General features: G+C 43.8%; 1 protein-coding gene across 1 annotated transcript in view; it reads left to right on the plus strand.

The window, feature by feature from the left end:
• LOC310865572 (zinc finger matrin-type protein 4) overlaps window positions 1-20293 on the plus strand; it is a 97463-nt gene that overhangs the window by 51695 nt on the left and 25475 nt on the right. Inside the window, exon 5 of the mRNA XM_083774741.1 lies at window positions 6708-6953. Within this exon, the coding sequence (XP_083630867.1) occupies window positions 6708-6953 (246 nt within the window). The remainder of the gene's footprint in view (window positions 1-6707; window positions 6954-20293) is intronic.

The raw sequence follows: 20293 nt of genomic DNA on the forward strand, positions 1-20293 counted from the left end.
CATAAATGGGACTTGGGAGCCTCTGTTTTGTTGGGTGAACAATGGAGAACCTTGAAGAGATCGACAACCAGAGAAGGAGAGGGGTAAGAGTGAGAGGAGGACGAGTTAGAGGAGTAGGTGGACAGAGAGAAGGAGGAGGAGGGAGAGGAGGACAAGGAGGAGGAGGGAGAGGAAGAGGAGAAAGAAGAAGGAGAACGGTCATATCTAATGAGATTCGGGCAACTGTGGTTGACCATGTGCTCAATCATGGTTTGACCATGAGCCAGAGGGTCCAACCCAATCTCAGCCACTACACAGTTATAGATAGATAGATAGATAGATAGATAGATAGATAGATAGATAGATAGATTGGGCAGCCAACGATTGTTTGTGCCCTCTGTGACCCTCTGGAGCTTTTTCCTCTGAGCTACTGTACAGCCGGTGCATATACAGTATGTTAGAATGCCCTCTATGGCACACAGATAAAAGGACACCAGCAGTCTCTCGTGTGATGTTATTCCCCCTGAGCACCCTCAGGAAGTATAAAGTCTCTGCCGGGCCTTCTTCAGCAGCTCAGAGGTGTTCACATTCCAGGTCAAGCTCTCCTCGATGTGGACTCCCAGAAAGCGGAAAGAGGACACCCTCTCCACACAGTCCCCATTCATGATCAATGGTGGAATGTCAGTTTTCTTCCTCCTGTAGTCGATGACAAGTTCCTGGGTCTTGGATGTGTTCAAGAGCAGGTTGTTTTCTCTGAGATGAGCCCTAGTCCTACTTACTGTGGTGTCAGCCGCGAACTTCACCATGGTGTTGCTGCGGTGGGTGGGGGTGCATTCATGTGTGTGTAGAGGGCGTAGAGCAGCGGGCTCAGTACACAGCCCTGTGGGGAGCCGGTACTGAGGCTGAGGGACGTGGATGTGTGATCGCCCACTCTCACCCTCTGGCTGCGACCAGACAGGAAGCTCTTAATGCACATGCAGGTGTTGTGTGGAAAACCCAGTTCCCCCAGTACTGTATGTCCACCAGTCTGTGGGGGAGGATGATGTTGAATGCAGAGCTAGCATCATTAGAACATTTTTCTGTTCTATTCCTTCCACCTTATTCTCCTTTCCTGAATCCTATTGAGGAGTTCTTTTCAGCTTGGAGGTAGAAGGTATATGAACGGAACCGCTTTGAGCAGGCTGGTTTATAGTAAAAAAACATTTTTTAAGGTGCATATTTGTGTGCTGTTTTATGTTTGACTATGAAGAAGTAGGCCTACACGGAGTAATTTTACAAAAGGAGAAATGTCTCATTCTCCAGAGTCATTGTCATTCATGTGTGTTCCATTTCTATATGATTGTGTTTTCAATGTTTCACTCCATTGTGCTGTAAATGCTTGGTAGTGTGTAGCCAATGCTTAGTTGTGCGTACTCAATGAATGGTATGTGTGTGTCATTTGAAAATATGGCTGTGCGTACCAAATTAAAACACAAGTTCCATTTTGGGAACAGTTAAGAGATTTGATGGCAAAGAGTCATCATGGAAAAGGAGAGTCAGGGTTTAGCATTTTGTGTGTGAGGCTTTCAGTTTTGTGTGTGCAGTTTTGAGAATGCCGTTAGGTTGTGAAAAACGTGTGTTAACAATTGTGAAAAACTGTAACTAGCCGTGAAATAATAAGCAGGATAATCAATGGGGAGCCTGTCATCATTGAGAAAGAAACCCCTTCAAGGTGATTAGACCCCTCTGCCACCGTGGCAGGGTCTAATTGATCATCACTCCCAATTGATCATCGCTTGCATATCAACTTCATCATCCCATGCTCATGCAGTTATAGCAGTGGTTTTCAACCAGTGGTCCGGGGACCACCAGTGGTCCTTGAGGGGGTACCAGGTGGTCCCCAGCTAATTGAGAGTTAAATTATTGTTAAACATCTGCATTACTAAATTTACAAGAAGTCTATTAGTCTACATAATAAAAGAAAAAGTAAAATATTGTTATTTTCTGATCCAACAATAACAAAATTCTAGTGTTGGTTCTGAGAGGCTAAATCTCATCAAAGGGTGGTCTCAAATGCAGAAAAAATGATGGGCCTTGATATAAAAAAGGTTGAAAAGCATTGACTTATAGATGATATATTTATGAGCATTAATGGCCTGCTATTACGTACAGAGAAGGAAAGAGAACCCCAGAAGGACATGGCTTCACAGAATTCCTCAAAGACAACAGTTTCTTGTCAGCAATAAAGTTTAGCCAATATATTAAAATAAATCTATCTCTCTCTCTGGCTATATTAATTAATTAATAATTCATTATTAATAAGAATAATGAATGATTGGTGACACTGGGTCACCACATGTAATAAGCACACAGTGGGGGAGAGAGAGAGAGAGAGAGAGAGAGATCCATAGATACAGTAACTATGTGAACAGACTCCGTTAACATGGCAAGGTGCGATTAACCAATCAGCTCCCTGCTCCCGAAATACTCTAGGTCAACATGTGGTCGCACACAAGAAGGCATGTGCACTCAAGAAGGCATGTGCATGTGCGCACACACACACACACACACACACACACACACACACACACACACACACACACACACACACACACACAATGTTCTGTCAGCTTCTCTCAGCTTGACATTGACTGATGGAATTAAAATAGCGTGTGTGTGTGTGTGTGTGTGTGTGTGTGTGTGCGTGTGCGTGCGTGCGTACGCGTGATGTAACAAACAAGAAATAGTAGCCAGTGAATGCATAAAACATGTAATTTATTGGGGGTCGTAACCACCCAAAAATAAAAGCAACAAAAGCTAAGTTTGTTGTTCTTTTGTGCTTTTATTTAGTCTTTTGTTGCTACTGGCAGTTCCCATTGTCCGTCTGTTAGATATTTTGTGTGTCCCTGAGCGCTTTGGACTGTTTTCATTTTCATGCTCTGTTGTTTTTGTTCTTGTTTTGTTCCATATACGTTCGACATGATGAGCGAGGCGTGGTGAGGCTGTGTGTATGTGTGTGTGTGTGTGTGTGTGTGTGTGCACAGAACTCCAGAGACGCTGACATGTTGAACATGGCAGATCGGCGCGATTCGACACGCCATCTGGCATCAGAAGCTTTCTTGTACAACTTGGCTCTAGACCTAAACGCCCCCCCCCCCTTCCAGTGTTTGTACACACACACTTTGATCTCAGACCATCATTTCACACTTGCCTCCTGTATCGTTCACAGGGCTCGAGCTAATCGCAACCACACACACACACACACACACACAGTCTGTTTGGTGCCCGTTGGCTATTAATGGGCAATCACCATGGTAACCGGTGCTATTAAGTCAGGAGGAGCAGGTCACAAGTATGTCTCCTTTTTTTTTTATCCTTATATGGAGGAGAGGAGAGAGGAATGGAGAAGGGAAGGGAAGGGAAGGGAAGAGAAGAGAAGAGAAGAGAAGGGAAGGGAAGAGAAGAGAAGAGAAGAGAAGAGAAGAGAAGAGAAGAGAAGAGAAGAGAAGAGAAGAGAAGAGAAGAGAAGAGAAGAGAAGAGAAGAGAAGAGAAGAGAAGAGAAGAGAAGAGAAGAGAAGAGAAGAGAAGAGAAGAGAAGAGAAGAGAAGAGAAGAGAAGAGAAGAGAAGAGAAGAGAAGAGAAGAGAAGAGAAGAGAAGAGAAGAGAAGAGAAGAGAAGAGAAGAGAAGAGAAGAGAAGAGATGGTGAATGGAGGAGGAGAGGAGGATGAAACATGCAGATAAGGGAGGTGTAGAACAGAGTGAGGGTGTACAGCTCTCTGGAGAGCTATTGGCCTTTCCCTGACCTCCATCTGCGCTCTACTCTGTAACATCCAGAGTGTCAGTACAAGAATGTTGTCGTCTGGACCAGTGGTTCCCAAAGTGGGGTCCAGGGACCCCCAGGGGTCCTTGAGGGAGTTCCAGGGGGTCCCCAGCTAAATGATAGTTTGGAACCAAATGGACCCTTATGGGTCTGTAACTCAGAGAGTGTACAAATGGACGGCTCCATTTGGTTCCATTTGTACACTCTCAAAGTTAAATTAACATTGATTTTACAATATAAAGTGGGGTCCCAGAGATATAAATGCCATTAAATGGGATCTGTAGACTAATGCATGTCAAACTGGGGGTCCTTGAAATTAAACGGGTTGAGAATCACTGCTAGAGCCGTAAAAACTTCTCTTATGGGGGTCCCTGGAATATCTTTTCCAATGTGGGTCCACTGGGCTAATTAGTGTAAATTTGGGGGTCCTTGACATGAAAAGGTTTGGGAACCACTGGTCGCAAGCTTATAGATGGCTATCTTCACAGTTTTCATTAAAAAAAGCACACTTGTGTAAAGTGAGGGGCGCCATGTCTCAGTCTTTTGCTGCCATGCCACGGAGGGGGCATGAATAAAGAAAACATGAAAAGTACATATAGACTTGGCTGCCACATGAGTTCACATGGGGCACACCCAACGCCAGATGGCACTGGGGGCAATATTGTCACCCAGCGTGAAGACAGCAATCGTGTGCCATGCATCACCTAGCACTCCAAATGAGTACACTTTATGGTCCACTACAGCAGCTTTGCAACAGCTAAACCTTCCTCCTCCAAGACGTACAGCCCAGTAGAACAATTCTCTCACCAGCACAACAGTGGATCAAACAGGATCGCTGGACTCTTGCTCCATACAGTACAGTCTTATTATTCGTTTGCGCCAACTTGGTTCAGTGGCGCAAACGTCACACTATCACAATAAGCCGATGGGTTGGGTTGACCGATCAAGGAATCCAGTGGCTGTTGATCTTCCAAATAATATTTGGAAGATCAACAGCCACACTGCTGTGTTGCCGTTCAATTGACCATATTATGGTCAGTTGAACGGCAACACAGCAGCAGTCCAGACGAGACTCTGGAAAATCCCCCCCAGGGGGCCACTATACACTCTGTCCAGCAGTGTTCACAGCTAAGGCCGCCGACCGACTCTATTAAATATGCGCGACCTAGATGATTTTATTGGCATTTGGTAAAAAAAAAAAAAGTAAAAATCCGACCGAGTCAAACCAGATAGCCAGTAGCTCTCTGTTTCAAAACACTAGTTCATGTTTCAGCTTAGACTTTATTACTTTAAGATTTTTATTTATTAAGGCTGTCAAAGTTAACGCATGCAAATTCCATGTCAATTTCATTAACGCGCGATTAACGCAACGCACAGTGAACGATAGCCCCGCCTCCCTCTCTCTCTCTCACTCCGCTCTGACCCTCCTCAGTGATTCAGCAGTAGTGCACCAAGCAGGCAGGCAGGCACTATTTGTATGATTGTATACTCATACTGTAGCTGAGCTAGTTGTCTTTCACCCAACACCGTCAGTACAGCAGAGCAGCCGTTTAGCTCATTATTAATTAATTTGCTCCATGTGTAATATCAGATGCTCTTTGGAGTGGGCATTGGTCGAAAACAAAAGCTCAGGCAGTTTTGTTTGACAAAGATGTAGCAGTTACTTGTGAAAGCTTGAAGCTACACTCATGCTACTCACTCATGAAAGGGGGGGGAGGGTCTGAGAGTGTGTGTGTGTGTGTGTGTGTGTGTGTGTGTGTGTGTGTGTGTGTGTGTGCGCGCCTGTACAGTGTATTAAAAACTTAAAATCGATCTGTTCAAGTCAGTGGTGTAGGGCTGTAGGCTATACGGTGCTGTGTTGCTTCTTGCCTATCGGGTCATGACTATTTAGTCGACTGATTAACGTACGTGCCATTGGAATGGGGAACCCAGGTTCGCCTCCCGGCCGAGGCTACAGTGGTTCTGAACCAGGGACCCAGGGACCACCAGTGGTCCTTGAGGGAGTTCTCTCTCACCACCTCTGCTATTTAATTATACCAGCCCACTGAGTCCAGACCATTGTTTTTCCTCTGTCAGCCCCAGCCTGTGCTCTACATCCATCTATTCCTCTGTCTATCATTCCTTTCATTCAGTGTTTCTCAACCAGTGGTCCTTGAGGTTCCAGGTGGTCCCCAGCTAAATTATGGAGAGTTGGTAACCAAATGAACCCCTATACCAGTAGATATTTAACTCTTGAGTGTAAAATGAAACCAAGTGGACACTTATGGGTCCATTTGGTTCCATTTTCTACTCTCAAGAGTTGAATTATTGTTAAACATCAGCATTACAAGTTAAAACTCAAAAGTATTCAACCAGTGTGTGGAAATTCTATTCAAAGTTTTCAAATGTTTAGCTGTAAGCATAAAGTGTTAAGTTTTCTGACACTTTTTGTAAGTACAGTGTACTTTAAAATTAGAATTATTTAAAAGATGACGTAACTCAGGCAAATATTGAAGTTATTAAAAAAGAAGCCCATCCCTCATTGCCGTAGGGGAAAATTTTAATTAAAATAAATAAAAGAAATTCCTTGCTACCCATCCTACCCACGAAAAAAAGAAAAGAATATATATTATAAAATAAATTCCCTACCTACTCAGCCCAAAAATGACAGCCAAGTATTATTTTGCTTGGCTTAAGTTTCAGGACAAGTTTCCAGCCCTGTTTTTGTGCTCATACTGCATGGTTGCTATCAGTGTCGTCTTGTGAGATAGACTGTTTTCTCTCACAATGTTCAGATGCTTCCGTCAAACAGTCAGAACAGAAAGCAACGGTCTCTGAAGACCATCCTCAGTAAAAGCTGGACAAGCTTTATATTATTAATACCCCCCCCCCTCTCTCCCCATCCTCCCTCTCCCTCATCCTTTCCTCTGCATCTCCTCCTCCTCCAGACTCCTCCCCTTCCACCCCGCAGCCCACGGACCCGTTGGCGCCGTTGGCGCCCGCCGCGCTCCCCTGGGCGCCGGTGCTGTCCGGCGGCGGCGAGGCGGGGAAGTACTGCTGCCTGTGCGGAGCCTGGTTCAACAACCCCCTAATGGCCCAGCAGCACTACGAGGGCAAGAAGCACCGGCGCAACGCCGGCCGGGCACGCCTCCTGGAGCAGCTCGCCGGCAGCCTGGACGCCACGGAGAGCACAGGTCAGACCGGGGGGTGGGGGTAGTAGGGGGGGGGGGGGGGGGGGGCAGGAGGGCTAGAGAAGGGTTCCTTTAAAGTGGGTTCCACTGAGGGCCAGGGTGCCTAGGGGGTCCTAGGGGGGGTCCTAGGGGTGCCGCAGAACCCTTTGATAATATTTGACTTTGTAAAGCAGACCACGTGGGTTGCACTGTACTTATTGCTGCGTTCTTTTTCAGTCCCATAAATAGTATACTACAAACTCACAACGCCACGTTTCGAGCTTGCAGATCTGCTACTCCTGAATTAGAATCCTGAAAAGTAACAGGTTTAAACATAGGAGGTTTCCACTCGACAGAGACGATAAACATCACTGAATGATACGCACTCAGCATGCGCACGCACGGGCACGCACACACACACACACACACACACACAGACCATCAGCTTGTCCCATACGAGTCGAATCTGTGTCTAGGGGTCGGCATTTGCCATCCCCTGGGTCACCGAATGACACCAGTGCACCAAGTGTTGACATGCTAAAAGAACTTCGCGTCCAGCATGTTTGTGCATACCTTTGACATGTACACTGGTGTCAGGAATGTGTCCTTAGGGACAGTTCACAGATAAAATTAGCACAGGCCCACCGGCTATTCATGAGATAGGCATTCTCTTAGCTTACACGCTAGTTAGCACTAGCATCCCTGGCATGTTAAACAAGGGGTGAGGTGGTGCAGTGCTCTCTCTGCGAACCCGTGTTTCCGTGCTTCAAATTAGCTCTGTAACAAGACTAGAGTCGGCGATGATGGTGACCGCTCAGCGAGTAGAGCGGGCTCGCACTATTTCTGCTTGAAAGTTGAAGCCAATGAATCACGCCCACAGGATGTCAGCTGCTGCACGCATGCACGCACAGGAGGGTCAGCCAATACTGTCACACGAAGGATTGAACTGAGCTGATTTCATATCTATTTTATTCATTTGTCAAACTGAAGATCAGTTACCATGGCAAGCTGCAGAACGTTTAAAAAAGAATATCCTATCACACTTGGACTCTCTCTCTCTTCCCCCCAATACCAGTGTTGCCAGATTTTGTGAGAGAAACAAGAAGACAGGTCTATATTGTCTGATATATCCTATACCTGTTGCAATGCGTTCAGCTTGTAGGAAATGCACACACAAAACGCAACCCACAACTATCAATACGTACAAGCAATGGAAGAACAAGCCCGCAGTTGCTTATAATAAGCGGACTTGCTCATTATACACTTGTTCCAAGACGTTATTCAATATTAGAAAGAGTGATTCGTACTGGTCTATTTTAGTCTTGACACTGCATAGCGTAGTGTGATCCCATATAACAGGCCAGCAGACATCAGCACAGCAAAAAGAAAAGCTGGGCACAACACACACACACGCACACACACACGCACGCGCACGTGTGTAATTCCTACTTGTGGCCAAGGCCACCACGAGGCGCCACGTTTGCTCCAGGTGATGTGACACAAATCATCATCTCAGGAAGCCAATCACATTAAGAGCAGTGACTCACATTGCCGCCTCCAGTGGCTCAGGGGCTTAATATTGTGTCACGTTGGATATCGTCTTCTGCAGAATGTGAACGCCACACACACACAGTCACACACACAGTCACAGTCTCTCACACACACTCACACACACACACACACACACACACACACACACCGCCGTGAATGTAATGCACAATCTATGTAAAGTGCCTTGGATAAAGGTGCTATATAAATGCACCATTTACCACACACACACACACACACAAACACACACACACACACCTCACCATTCCGGCCTGTTTTCTCAGAAAAGAGCTGACTGTCGATATGATGTTTTCGATATGACGATCAGGGTTGGGAGGGTTACTTTTAAAAAGGAATCCCCTACAGTTACAAGTTACTTGCTAAAAAATGTAGTCAGTAACGTAATCCCGATTACTCCATTTAAAAAGTAACTACAAGTTACTTTCAGTTACTTTTGGATTACTTTTAAGTAAAACTCAATTTAATTAGATAATACAAGTTTTACCATTGATAGACAAGAATGTTGAGCCTATGAAATTAAGATAAGGACAACTGAAATATGGTTAAGGTCATTTCATTGTTAAGAATTTGACCTCTCTGAACAGTTACATTACTGTAGAGTCATTGTGTCAACTTATAACAGATCATAAGAAAAATGCATCTTGACCTACAGAACCATTTTCATTGTTTGATTGACAACCAACAACTTTGACAACCAACAACTTTGACAACCAACAACTCCATCCATGTGTGGTCAAAGTGGCAAATAAAAACTATTTTTGACATTCCTGGCTGACACTAATTTAGATAGACATGGCATGAGTTTAAAACATTGACTAGACAGTAAAGACTAATTTATATAGTCTACAAATAACTCAGCCCTATACAATTATATTTATACCCCGTAGGCTACTCTTTAAATAAAAAGCCTCATTGTATTTGACCTAAAAGAGAAGACTGCGCTACCCATTATTTATCCCCAAATCCAATATATCATATGCTCTCCTATCTAGTATCTCTGCAGTGTTGCCTGGTCTGATTATTATAAGCCACATTGGCTTATTTTTCTGAAGTTGCTTGTAAATAATGGTAGAACGGTTGTGAGCTTGTAGATCGTCTATTTTCAAATAGCCAACATATATAAATATGCACATTGTTTAATGGACGATATATATAGCTTTGAAGTGCTCGTGTGGCCTTTTATAGTCGCTTCTTTTGGGCTTGTTTTCATAGACCTGGTTGCTTATTTCTCTCGCAAATTGGCAACACCGCCCTGACGCAGCAGCAGCCTCCACTGTGAGGATTTTACACAGAGTCAGAGAGGTGCGCGCTGCGCTCAACTCCAATCCATTCCGTTTGGTGTTATAATAATTTATAACTTGTTTGTAAAATTAATGAGGGGAAGGGGAGAATGTAATCCTCATGTAACCCCCGTTACAACACCCCCGTTACTGTAATCCAGATTACACATTTTAAAATGTACTCTACGACGTTACAGTTACGTTTTTTTTTACTCTGATTACAGTAACGGATTACATGTAATCCGTTACTTCCCAACCCTGATGACGATGCTCGATCTGCAAGCCAAGGAGTTCATAAGATGAACACGAACTTGAAATAGATACATTTAGTTAGATATATTTCATTACAAGCTGCTTTTTTTGATGTCCTCAGCCATGCAAGGCACCAATAACCTGCTCATAAGGAGCAGTTTGCGGTTCTGTGTCTTGCATCACGGTGGGTGGTGGTGGGAGGAGAGCAGTTAAAACCTGGCCTGCACAGCTCCTTGCCGTCATACAGGTAGCAGAGAGCCTCATAAGGACAGGCCAGCACTGCCCTCACCATTCAATTCCATTACGGTGGGAGGATGGTGTGGATAAGGCATATACAGTACACACATGGTAATGTTATAGGAAAGCTGAGATGGCAGCCTATGCTGAACAAAAAGGGCCGTTAAACCACGTTTGCCCTGCAGTGGAAGTTGGCTGTAGAAGCTTCGTAGTTAAGTCAACTACCAGGTTCTTTAAGGACACGGGCCAGTCCGAGGCCAGGCCCAACGTCAAGCCATCACCCCACACCGGTGCTGCTGAAAGGGCAAGTCAGGAGAAGGGACAGGGAAGGGGAAGCACATCTGGCCACGCCAGATGTCACCGCCGAGCCCTCTGGGAGGGGTCGGCGGTGACTATTCAACCAAACACCAAAGACAGGAGGGTGCCCACGCGATGACCCCAATCGCCTCCTTGCACCACTCAACGCTGAAACAGCATCGTTGTCACAACTCACATAGGCAGGTTTAAGCAAAGGATTGTATCCGGGAGGTATGCTGCAGTCAGCTTGGCTCAGGGAGGGGGACATGACACCCCTGCTATAGCTGTGCAGAGTTCCATGCAAGCACTCGGGATTAGGAACATCATGTCCCGTCCTGTAATTCTAAAAAGTCACGGACACAGCCAGGAGGAGCCTGGGATATCTACTGTAACTGCTGAAAACTTGTTACGGTCACCATGGAGCATATGGCCCTTCCTGGAGTAGACGTCTCCCCTACTGTGTACCTCCAACCAGTCTCAACCAATCTCACTCCATTATTCTGCTGTACAGCACATTATTCTTGCATGCTAGAAATGTATAGTGTCGCTGTCAGTTACTTTTCAGGAAGTGTAGAAAATAGTTTTATTTAGTCACACAAGCTCTTGTAAATACGTGTCATTTAAATATGAAAACCCACAGATACACTTTACCACTCTCAACCTGGTGTCCAGTTTTTAAACATAGCGGTTCTAAAATAGTAGTGCTGAAATTGTGTCTACCATATTTTTACATGACAATGCCAAACGATGTATAAAATACTGCTTATATTTGTGAAAAACAAAAAAGATGAAACATGGAGATTTATAGTACATATACAAATATAGCGTCAATATACATGATTGACAAGTAATTGTCTTCTGACTGAAGATCCATAATTCTAAATACAGTTCTTTAGCTCATGCACTAACAAAAGTCCATAGTTGAGTCCTGGATGTTAATTTAACACATAACAGGGTTCAAATCAATGACAGATCCGTTTAGTTACATTTGAACTCTCAGAGTTCCAAATGGATAAATGAACACATGCACTAACACCTAATGGTAGAAAGTAACTAAATACATTTACCTAGTATTTGTACTTTACTTGAGTATTTGAAATTTCCAATACTTTTACTACTACTCCACTACATCTCAGAGTCAGAGACAAAACATTCCGCCATATATACATTTTGGCTATTTTCTATATATATTTTCTTTTACATTTTAAAACTTGGGGGCCTTAAAAATGGGGCCTTTTGCCTAGGCCTACTTTCTACTTCTGACATACTTTAAGTAGCTACATTTTTATTCCCTTTTGTACTTTTACTCAAGTACATTTTGAATTCAGGACTGCATTGCATTATTGACACTTTCACTTAAGTAAAGAAATGGGAGTATACTTGTCCCCACCACTGGATAAATGCACTAACAAGTTACAACCACCAGTGTTCACTTCAGAGACAGATGCAAAGTGAAGTGAGGTCAGCGTGGCATCCATCCGCTGCTAGGCCTGCGTCAAAGAATTCATAAACCAGCCAGCCTGAACGTTTAAGCCTGAGCAAAGTGCGCAGACAAGCGGATGATGTCATCGCTTATGCTTACTTGTGCAATAAATCAAGAGCCGTCGGGGCTTTGCTGTCACTCTCTCTCTGGAGCGGCACCGCTCGCCGCCGTTCTCTATAACGGTCTGTGAGCCGAGACACCCTATCCTTCTACCGCCACATTCTCACATCTGATTGGCTTCTCGACACCACTTCAGGTGCGAAGTCACATGCGTACTGTATACTTGCAGTGTTCGCAGAGGGGGGTGACAGCTGCGCTCGGAGAGAGAGAGAGATAGAGAGAGAGAGGGGGAGAACAGGAGGAAGAGGTGAGAAAGAGAAGCCAGCCAGGTTTACATTTTGTGTCTTCTTGTCCCCGTTTTCCCTTTGCAGAACTAGTCTTATACTTTACAACTGTCACCATGGCAAAATTGTCAAAGCTAAATAAAAACTGATAAAAAAATTAGGATTTTCATTGCATTATAACTCTCCCAAGTCAGCACCATCATTCCTTGTCCTAGTGCACCCACGAGTGTGAGTGTGCGTGTGAGTGTGTGTGTGTGTGTGTGTGTGCGTGCGTGCATGTTTGTTTGGACCTCTGGTGGCAGAAGTTGCTCCATGTCTCATCTGTCATTCTCATCGGTTCCCGTGAGGCCCAGGTGAATTATTTACCAATGTCCTATTCTCTCCTTCTCCATCCCATCTCTCTTTCTGTGTGTCTCTCCCTCTCTCTTTCTCAATCTCTACCTCTCTTACGCCGTCCGTCCGTCCGTCCGTCTGTCTCAACTGGAACAACTTACCAACTAATATTCGAACAATTTCATCTTTCAACATGTTCAAAAGTGTGCTGTCTTCTTACCTTACGACCTCCTGCACATGCCCATGAGGCCATGATGACTATTGCTCCTCAACTTATTTACTCAATTTATTTATACACTATTATATTATATACTTCACTTAGCGTATTTATAGTTACTCTCAATGAATATATAAACAGTGTACCGTATATGTGTTTCACGTGTATACAGTATGTACAGTATGCACTGGATATGTACATATGTGTTAATCAACTGTACTAATGCTGACCAACGAAAGTGACAGTCATATCTGGCAGAACAAATGATCCATCTCTTTGCTTTTATGCTTGCATATTGTAATATGTTAATAACCTGTTGTTTGTGTTTTGTGTATGTTTGTTTTGTTTTTCTCCTTTTTTTTGTGTATTGTATTGTATTGATTGTAGTTAGGACCCTCTCGAAAACGAGATACTGTATCTCAATGGGGTATTCCTAAATAGAGAAATTTCAAACAAACAAACAAACACTGGTACAGAGGCACATTTTGATTTAGTCTTTTGAATAAAAAATTATTTAGTTTTAGTCATAATATTTTAGTCATCTTAATCTAGTCTTAGTCTAGTTTTAGTTGACAAAAGATCAAGATTTTCATAGACAAAATCTACAGTTGATTTTGTCGACAAAAATATATTTTACGAATATTGCCATAGCCTTGTTCAATGAACGAACACTCAAAAATATTCTGCATGTACATTAAAAACGAATTTATACAGCCATTTCCATACAATATGTGTAAAAAAATAAGTAAAATTTTGAAATTACGGGATTACGTCCCTGGCACTCAGTGCATAGTTGATTTAGATACGGGATTATGTCCCTGGCACTTATCCTGTTTTTAATAACGAATTGCATTTTTATAGCGCTTTTCCAAGTGCTCAAAGCGCTTTACAATGGTTCATTCATTCATACATTGGGAGGTGAAGCGGCGAACAGTCGACGCCAGTGTCCTCACTTCCCACATTGACACACCAACGGTGGCGAGCTCACACCGACCAACTCATTGGAGGCAATGTAGGGTTCAGTGTCTTGCCCAAGCACACTTCGACATGTGGACAGGAGGAGCCGGGAATCGAACCACCGACCTAGGGATCATTGGACGACCTGCTCTATAGTGCAGCAGCTAAGCAAAACGATCGTTCAGTTTGTGATAAAAGCATGAAATTTGGTACACGTATAGCCAAAGGCATTATACAAAGATTTGGATGTGGACCCATCTTGAATTTTTAACATGGTGCCCATAGCAGCCATTTTTCAAGATGGCCGCCAAATGAAAAAGGCCTTTTGTGGTGGTTCTGGACAACCGTGGGTCCGACCGACTCGACAACGGGCACTGCACTCCCTGTGGGGGTGTGGAACGTGTGTGTCGAATTTGAAGTCGGTGGGGCAAACGGTTCTCGAGTTACGTGGATTACAGATGTACAGACACACACAGACTTGAATATATGTCAATGGGCAATGCCCATTGGGTTTTCTTTAGATGATGGGTAAGAAGAGAGAGATGTGATGTCAGGTGGTGTGGGCTAAGAAGTGGTCAGGGCTAATATAAAGTATATGAGATGTACAGTAAGTGCAAAGAGAGATGGTGAGGGAGGGAGAAAATGATTTGTACCAATTGACCAGACAGTAGACAGTAGTGTAACAGTTTAAGGTGAGTATAGAGATGGAAATGTTCTAGCAAGCGAAGCCAGTGTATTGAGAATATGGGACATATGTGTCAGGAGTTATTTGTGAGAGGGAAGATGTATACAATGGTAGTGAGACCAGCCATGCCGTACGGTTGGAAACGGTGGCACTGATGAAAAGGAGGCACAGCTGGAGGTGGCAGAATTAAGGATGCTATGGTTCTCATTAGGAGTGAAAAGGAAGGACATTATCAGAAATGACTAAATTAGAGGATCAGCCCAGGTTAGAAGGTTTGGGGATAAAGCAAGAGAGGTGAGGTTGAGATGGTTTAGACATGTGAAAAGGAGGGATGAGGGTACATTGGGAGAAGGATGCTGAAGATGTAGCTGCCAGGTAAGAGGATGGCCAAAGACGAGGTTTAAGGATGCTGTGAGAGATGACATGAAGGTGGCAGGTCACAGAGGAAGATGTAGAAAACAAAACCAAATGGGGTCCATGTGTGGTCCAGCCCTATGGAATGTAAAATTCAAGCATGTGCTAATGAAAAGTATTTAAAATATATAGTTTTTATGCTCATCCTAGATCCTACTACTATAGGGGATGCAAAGCAATATGTCCGTTTATCCGTCCGACTTCTCCTACCAAATCACTCCGTTAGTACACATCTCTCTATGCACAAAAAATGATGCATGCCACAGAAAACCATCTGCACTACATTGCATCCATGTCATATTTACTGTACAAATATTGCTTTTGTATGACATACTGTTATTGCGCAACATTTCACTGACGCAAATTACATTACAATTTCCACATTAACCTACCCCTCCCTTTTCCCTGCGCGTGCACACACACGGTACTGTACAGTACACTACAGTATATTACAGTACAGTACAGTACGGTACAGTAACGTGCGGTACGGCACTGTACAGTATGGTACAGTATGATACCATAAAGTATGGTACAGTACGATGCAGTACAGTACCGTACAGTACAGTACCGTACGGTACAGTAGAGTACAGTACAGTACAGTACAGTACAGTACAGTACAGTACAGTACAGTACAATACAGTACAGTACAGTATGATACCATACAGTACGGTACAGTGCAGTACAGTGTGGTACGGTACAGTATGGTACTGTGCAGTACGGTACAGTACAGTACGGTACGGTACGGTACAGTACGGTACAGTATGGTACAGTATGATACAGTACAGTACAGTACAGTACAGTACAGTACAGTACAGTACAGTACAGTACAGTACAGTACAGTACAGTACAGTACAGTACAGTACAGTGCGGTACAGTACGGTACAGTACAGTACAGTATGATACCATAAAGTAAGGTACAGTACAGTACAGTACAGTATGATACCGTACAGTACAGTACAGTACAGTATGATACCGTACAGTAAGGTACAGTACGGTATGGTACGGTATGGTACGGTACAGTACAGTGCAGTACAGTACAGTATGATACCATACAGTAAGGTACAGTATGGTACAGTATGATGCCCTACAGTGCCGTACAGTATTATACAGTATGGTACAGTACATCACAAAGGTATAGCCAAATATATGCTGAAATACAAAATCAGTCTAATATTGGTGGCCATCTTGAAATTAATGGCCGCCATCTTCTCTCACAATATGGCTGTTAGCCACTGTAGTAATATGAGTATTGTGAGACAGAAGGAAGCTTCTTAGAAATTACAAAGTTCCTAATTCAAATTCTGCATCAAGAATACTGTATAATTCAAGACAGAGATCATCCATATTTAACCAGTCTGAAAAATGGCGGCCATTTTTAATTTTAATTGAAAATGTTATATTATCCAAAAGAAACATTTACCAAGTACTATGCATGGAAATATGTCCAAATATGGCTCGAATATCATTTATTATGGATTATTATGGATGGATTTATTATATCCATCACTCATAAGAAAACGGTTGTTGCTGGTGGCCATTTTGAAAAATGGCTGCTATGGGCGCCATGTTGAAAATCCAAGTTGGGTCCACATCCAAATCTTTTTAGAATGCCTTTGGCTATAAGTGTACCAAATGTCATGCTTTTATCACAAACTGAACGATTCATTGATATAGTGGAGCTAAGCTGCTGTACTACTACCTCCTGAGCCACAACCGCCCTTTACATGTACAGTACCATATAGGTGCAGATACATTTCTTAGACACACACACACACACATACATTATTATTTCATGTGTCAACATCTATTCTGTATTCCGCCCCATCATTCTTGTTTGTCTAGCATTTCTATCTATTTTCTGTGTCTCTCAGGAGAGACCCGGAGCAAGATCGAAGCGTGACACCAAATCCCTGTGACATTAATATTAATGCAATTTTCTTATTTGTAATTTTCAATATAAATGTATATATAGCGTCACCAAATCTGTTTCTCGGCAGTGACTCAGGGGTAGAGTGGCTGGTAGAGAAGCCAAATGGAAACAGCAAGGTTCCCAGTTCAATCCCAGGCTCCCCAGTGTTAGTGTAGAAGTGTCCTCGAGCAGCTCTCAACCCATTGATGTGCAGGTTGGTGCCTTGCATGGTTTCCTCCGCCATCGGTGTGTGAATGTAATGCAAAATCTATGAAAAGCGCTATACATGTATAAATGCACCATTTGCTCATCAGGATAAAAAAAGAGCAAAGATTTACAAGCTAAAAACCGTGTTGCATTGTGGCGTGTTTTAAAAAATAAATAAAATATGGAGATAAGAGGTTTCCGCCCGACAACAGCGACGATATCATATTGGAGTTCCACAGTCACACAAGACGGGCTGCGGAGGGAGCCATTATCTTCCACACCTTTGGTAACAGCGCAGAACCCCCCCCCCCCCCCCCCCCCCAAGATGGATCGTGGCAATTTCCAGTGGCATGTTAGCCGGGGTGGGGTGGGGGGGGGGGGTTTGCAACATAAATAACCATGGATAGAAACCCCTCAAGACAGAGTCAGCACACTGTCTGGTCTGTTCCTCCTCTCCAGAGAGATAGCGGACTGACTGCGGGAGGAGCACAATTAAGCCTAATTTATAGGCCTTGGTAGGACAGTGTTGCTTTGCCAAAGGATCAGGAACAGATCTACAAGCTAACATTGCATTACAGACCATCGCCGCACAATGGAGAATAAATTATGCTTCAAGAACCACGGAGATAAGCATTTAGTCTTCCGTGTGTGTGTGTGTGTGTGTGTGTGTGTTCATGTTGATTGATGATCGCGACGATCGAGTCTGGAAACGAGACTGACCGCTGCTCCCATGGGATAGACCGGTGCTGCACATTCCACTTGGATATGATGACATGTGCGCAAACACACACACACACAGGCAGGCAGGCACGCATATACAGAACACACATGCACACATGGCCGATATACTGTACAGGCGGATCGATTCTGTCTCTTCTCAAGAGCCAAATACTTGCAGAAAGAACTTTTTTTTATAGCAATTAGTTGATTAGTTATGGAGCTTCTCAAACTATAGCAGTAAAGACTGCAGCAGCATTGCCATTCTGAATTGGGGGGCGCGGGCGGTGCGGCCTATTTTTGACCCATTTCCTGAAGTCATATGAAAAATGTAAAGGTTTTCGAAAGGTGTCTTTAGTACTAAAGACAGAGTGGTGCAATTAAAATTCACTGTGAAACAACCAATTTAAATCTGTTCTTTTTACAGCATGTGCCAAATTTGACACCAAAGCACATTCCCGATCTGCTTTTGCGTAAGTGTTCAATTTGGTACAGGCTGTCACCTCATTTAATGAGTTGTTTCACAGCGTTACTTCATTTCACCGCCCCATCTTTACCAAAGACATTTCTGACTGTGACATTCAGAAACTGGCCAAAAATAGTTCCCTTCAGATGGAGCTATAGTAGCACCACAATAGAGTTGCAGCAGAGCAGACAGTTTGTAATTCACTTAAAAAAAAAAGAATCTGATTGCATATCATTGTAACTGGAACTATCTCAGGTGAATTACATTACAATCAAGCATTTTGGATTTCCAACTCCCATCTGATCTAACCATGGGAAACTGTTCTCCATTCACTCACCTGTCCCCACGTTACCTCCCTATATTCCCCCAGTTCCCAAGAAGGAACTCGGGTAACATTGCATACAGTCCTAGGAGTAGTTTCGGATTCCTCTTTATCTTGTTCTGCAACTCTGCTGTGTCTCTGACCTGGTTGGTGTCTGCTGGAGCTGTGTTGCTGGGTGTTAAATGTGTGGCCCTGCACACCTGCAGTCTGAGTCATGGAGGCTTCGTTATGCTAAACTGGCTCACAGGGACCAATAAACGAGGGTCCTTCTCCCGCTCGTCATTATCGACTCGAGACAATATTGTGATAAGAATGTGAGCTCACGTCAGCCAGACGAAATTAGCTCACACCCGCGTGCACACACGCACGCATACACGAGCACACACACACACACACACACACACACACACACACACACACACACACACACACACACACACACACACACACACACACTCTCCCCCCTGGCTTTGTCACATATAGTACTGTAGAGCAATAGAGGTCTTTCATCAGAGATGTGGGCTGGGGTAAAAAAGACGGTACAGTACAGTATAGTACAGTAGCGTACAGTACAGTACAGAACATTATGCATACGCAAAAGAGTCTATTCACAGTCCTGCAAAGCCTTTGGCTGTCACTCACATGCACACTGTGCCCTGCATGTAATTTACATGGATTAGGGCATAATTCCCTCCCCCATGGATGTAGCTGATTAACCAAAACAGTGTGCGTGCGTGCCCACGTGTGTGTGTGTGCGCGCGTGTGTGTGTGTGTGTGTGTGCATGTCCTGCTTCTGTTGCTGGAGGCAGTGGTTGCACACACACACACACACACACACACACACACACACACACTCTCTCTCTCTTGATTTGAATCAGTCATACTCAGCAGGGCAGAGCGGTAGGCAGTGGCACTCCATATCCATCAGGCAGAAAGCAGGGAGATGGCGATTGTACGCACTCATACTGTGTTTTGGCACGCACACACACACACACACACACACACACACACACACACACACACACACACACACACACACTCTCTCCCCTGGCTTTGTCACATACAGTACAGTTGAACAATAGAGGTCTTTCATCAGAGATGTGGGCTGGGGTAAAAAAGACGGTACAGTACAGTACAGTACAGTACAGTACAGTAACCCTTCAATAATCTAAATCTAAAATGAATAGCCCTTTGATCAACGGGCAGAGGTGATAGCAAACTTGGCAGAAGAGGAAGTGACGCCTTCTCGCTCTGCCTCTCACAGATATACATTAAGCGTGATTCATACTCATGTGCACCTCACAATAAGATATACTGTACAACTTAAGGCTAAGCACGGCCATTAGATCGTCTGGCTGATTTTGGCGCGTGAACCAAATATAAATCAAGAATAAATACGGCATCAGTCATCACACATTTAACCCATTTTGGGCGGGAACCCCTTTTGGTGTTAGCATTATGTTATGCTTCAGCTATTGAAAAATAGCAGATCTGAGCTTGTAGGTCTGCTATGTTTGAAAAATCGAAGAACGACTGACAAAGAAACAGAGCTTTTTCAGAAAACTCAAGTCAAAACGAGTTAATACATGCAAAAGCAGATATCAACCATTAAAGCATTCCGTTCTCTAGGCCACTAATTCAGTCACGGCTGTCTTTTAAATGGCTGCTTGTCCTC

This window comes from Protomyctophum parallelum, assembly GCF_964188405.1.
Source record: "Protomyctophum parallelum genome assembly, chromosome: 10".
Lineage (NCBI taxonomy): Eukaryota > Metazoa > Chordata > Actinopteri > Myctophiformes > Myctophidae > Protomyctophum > Protomyctophum parallelum.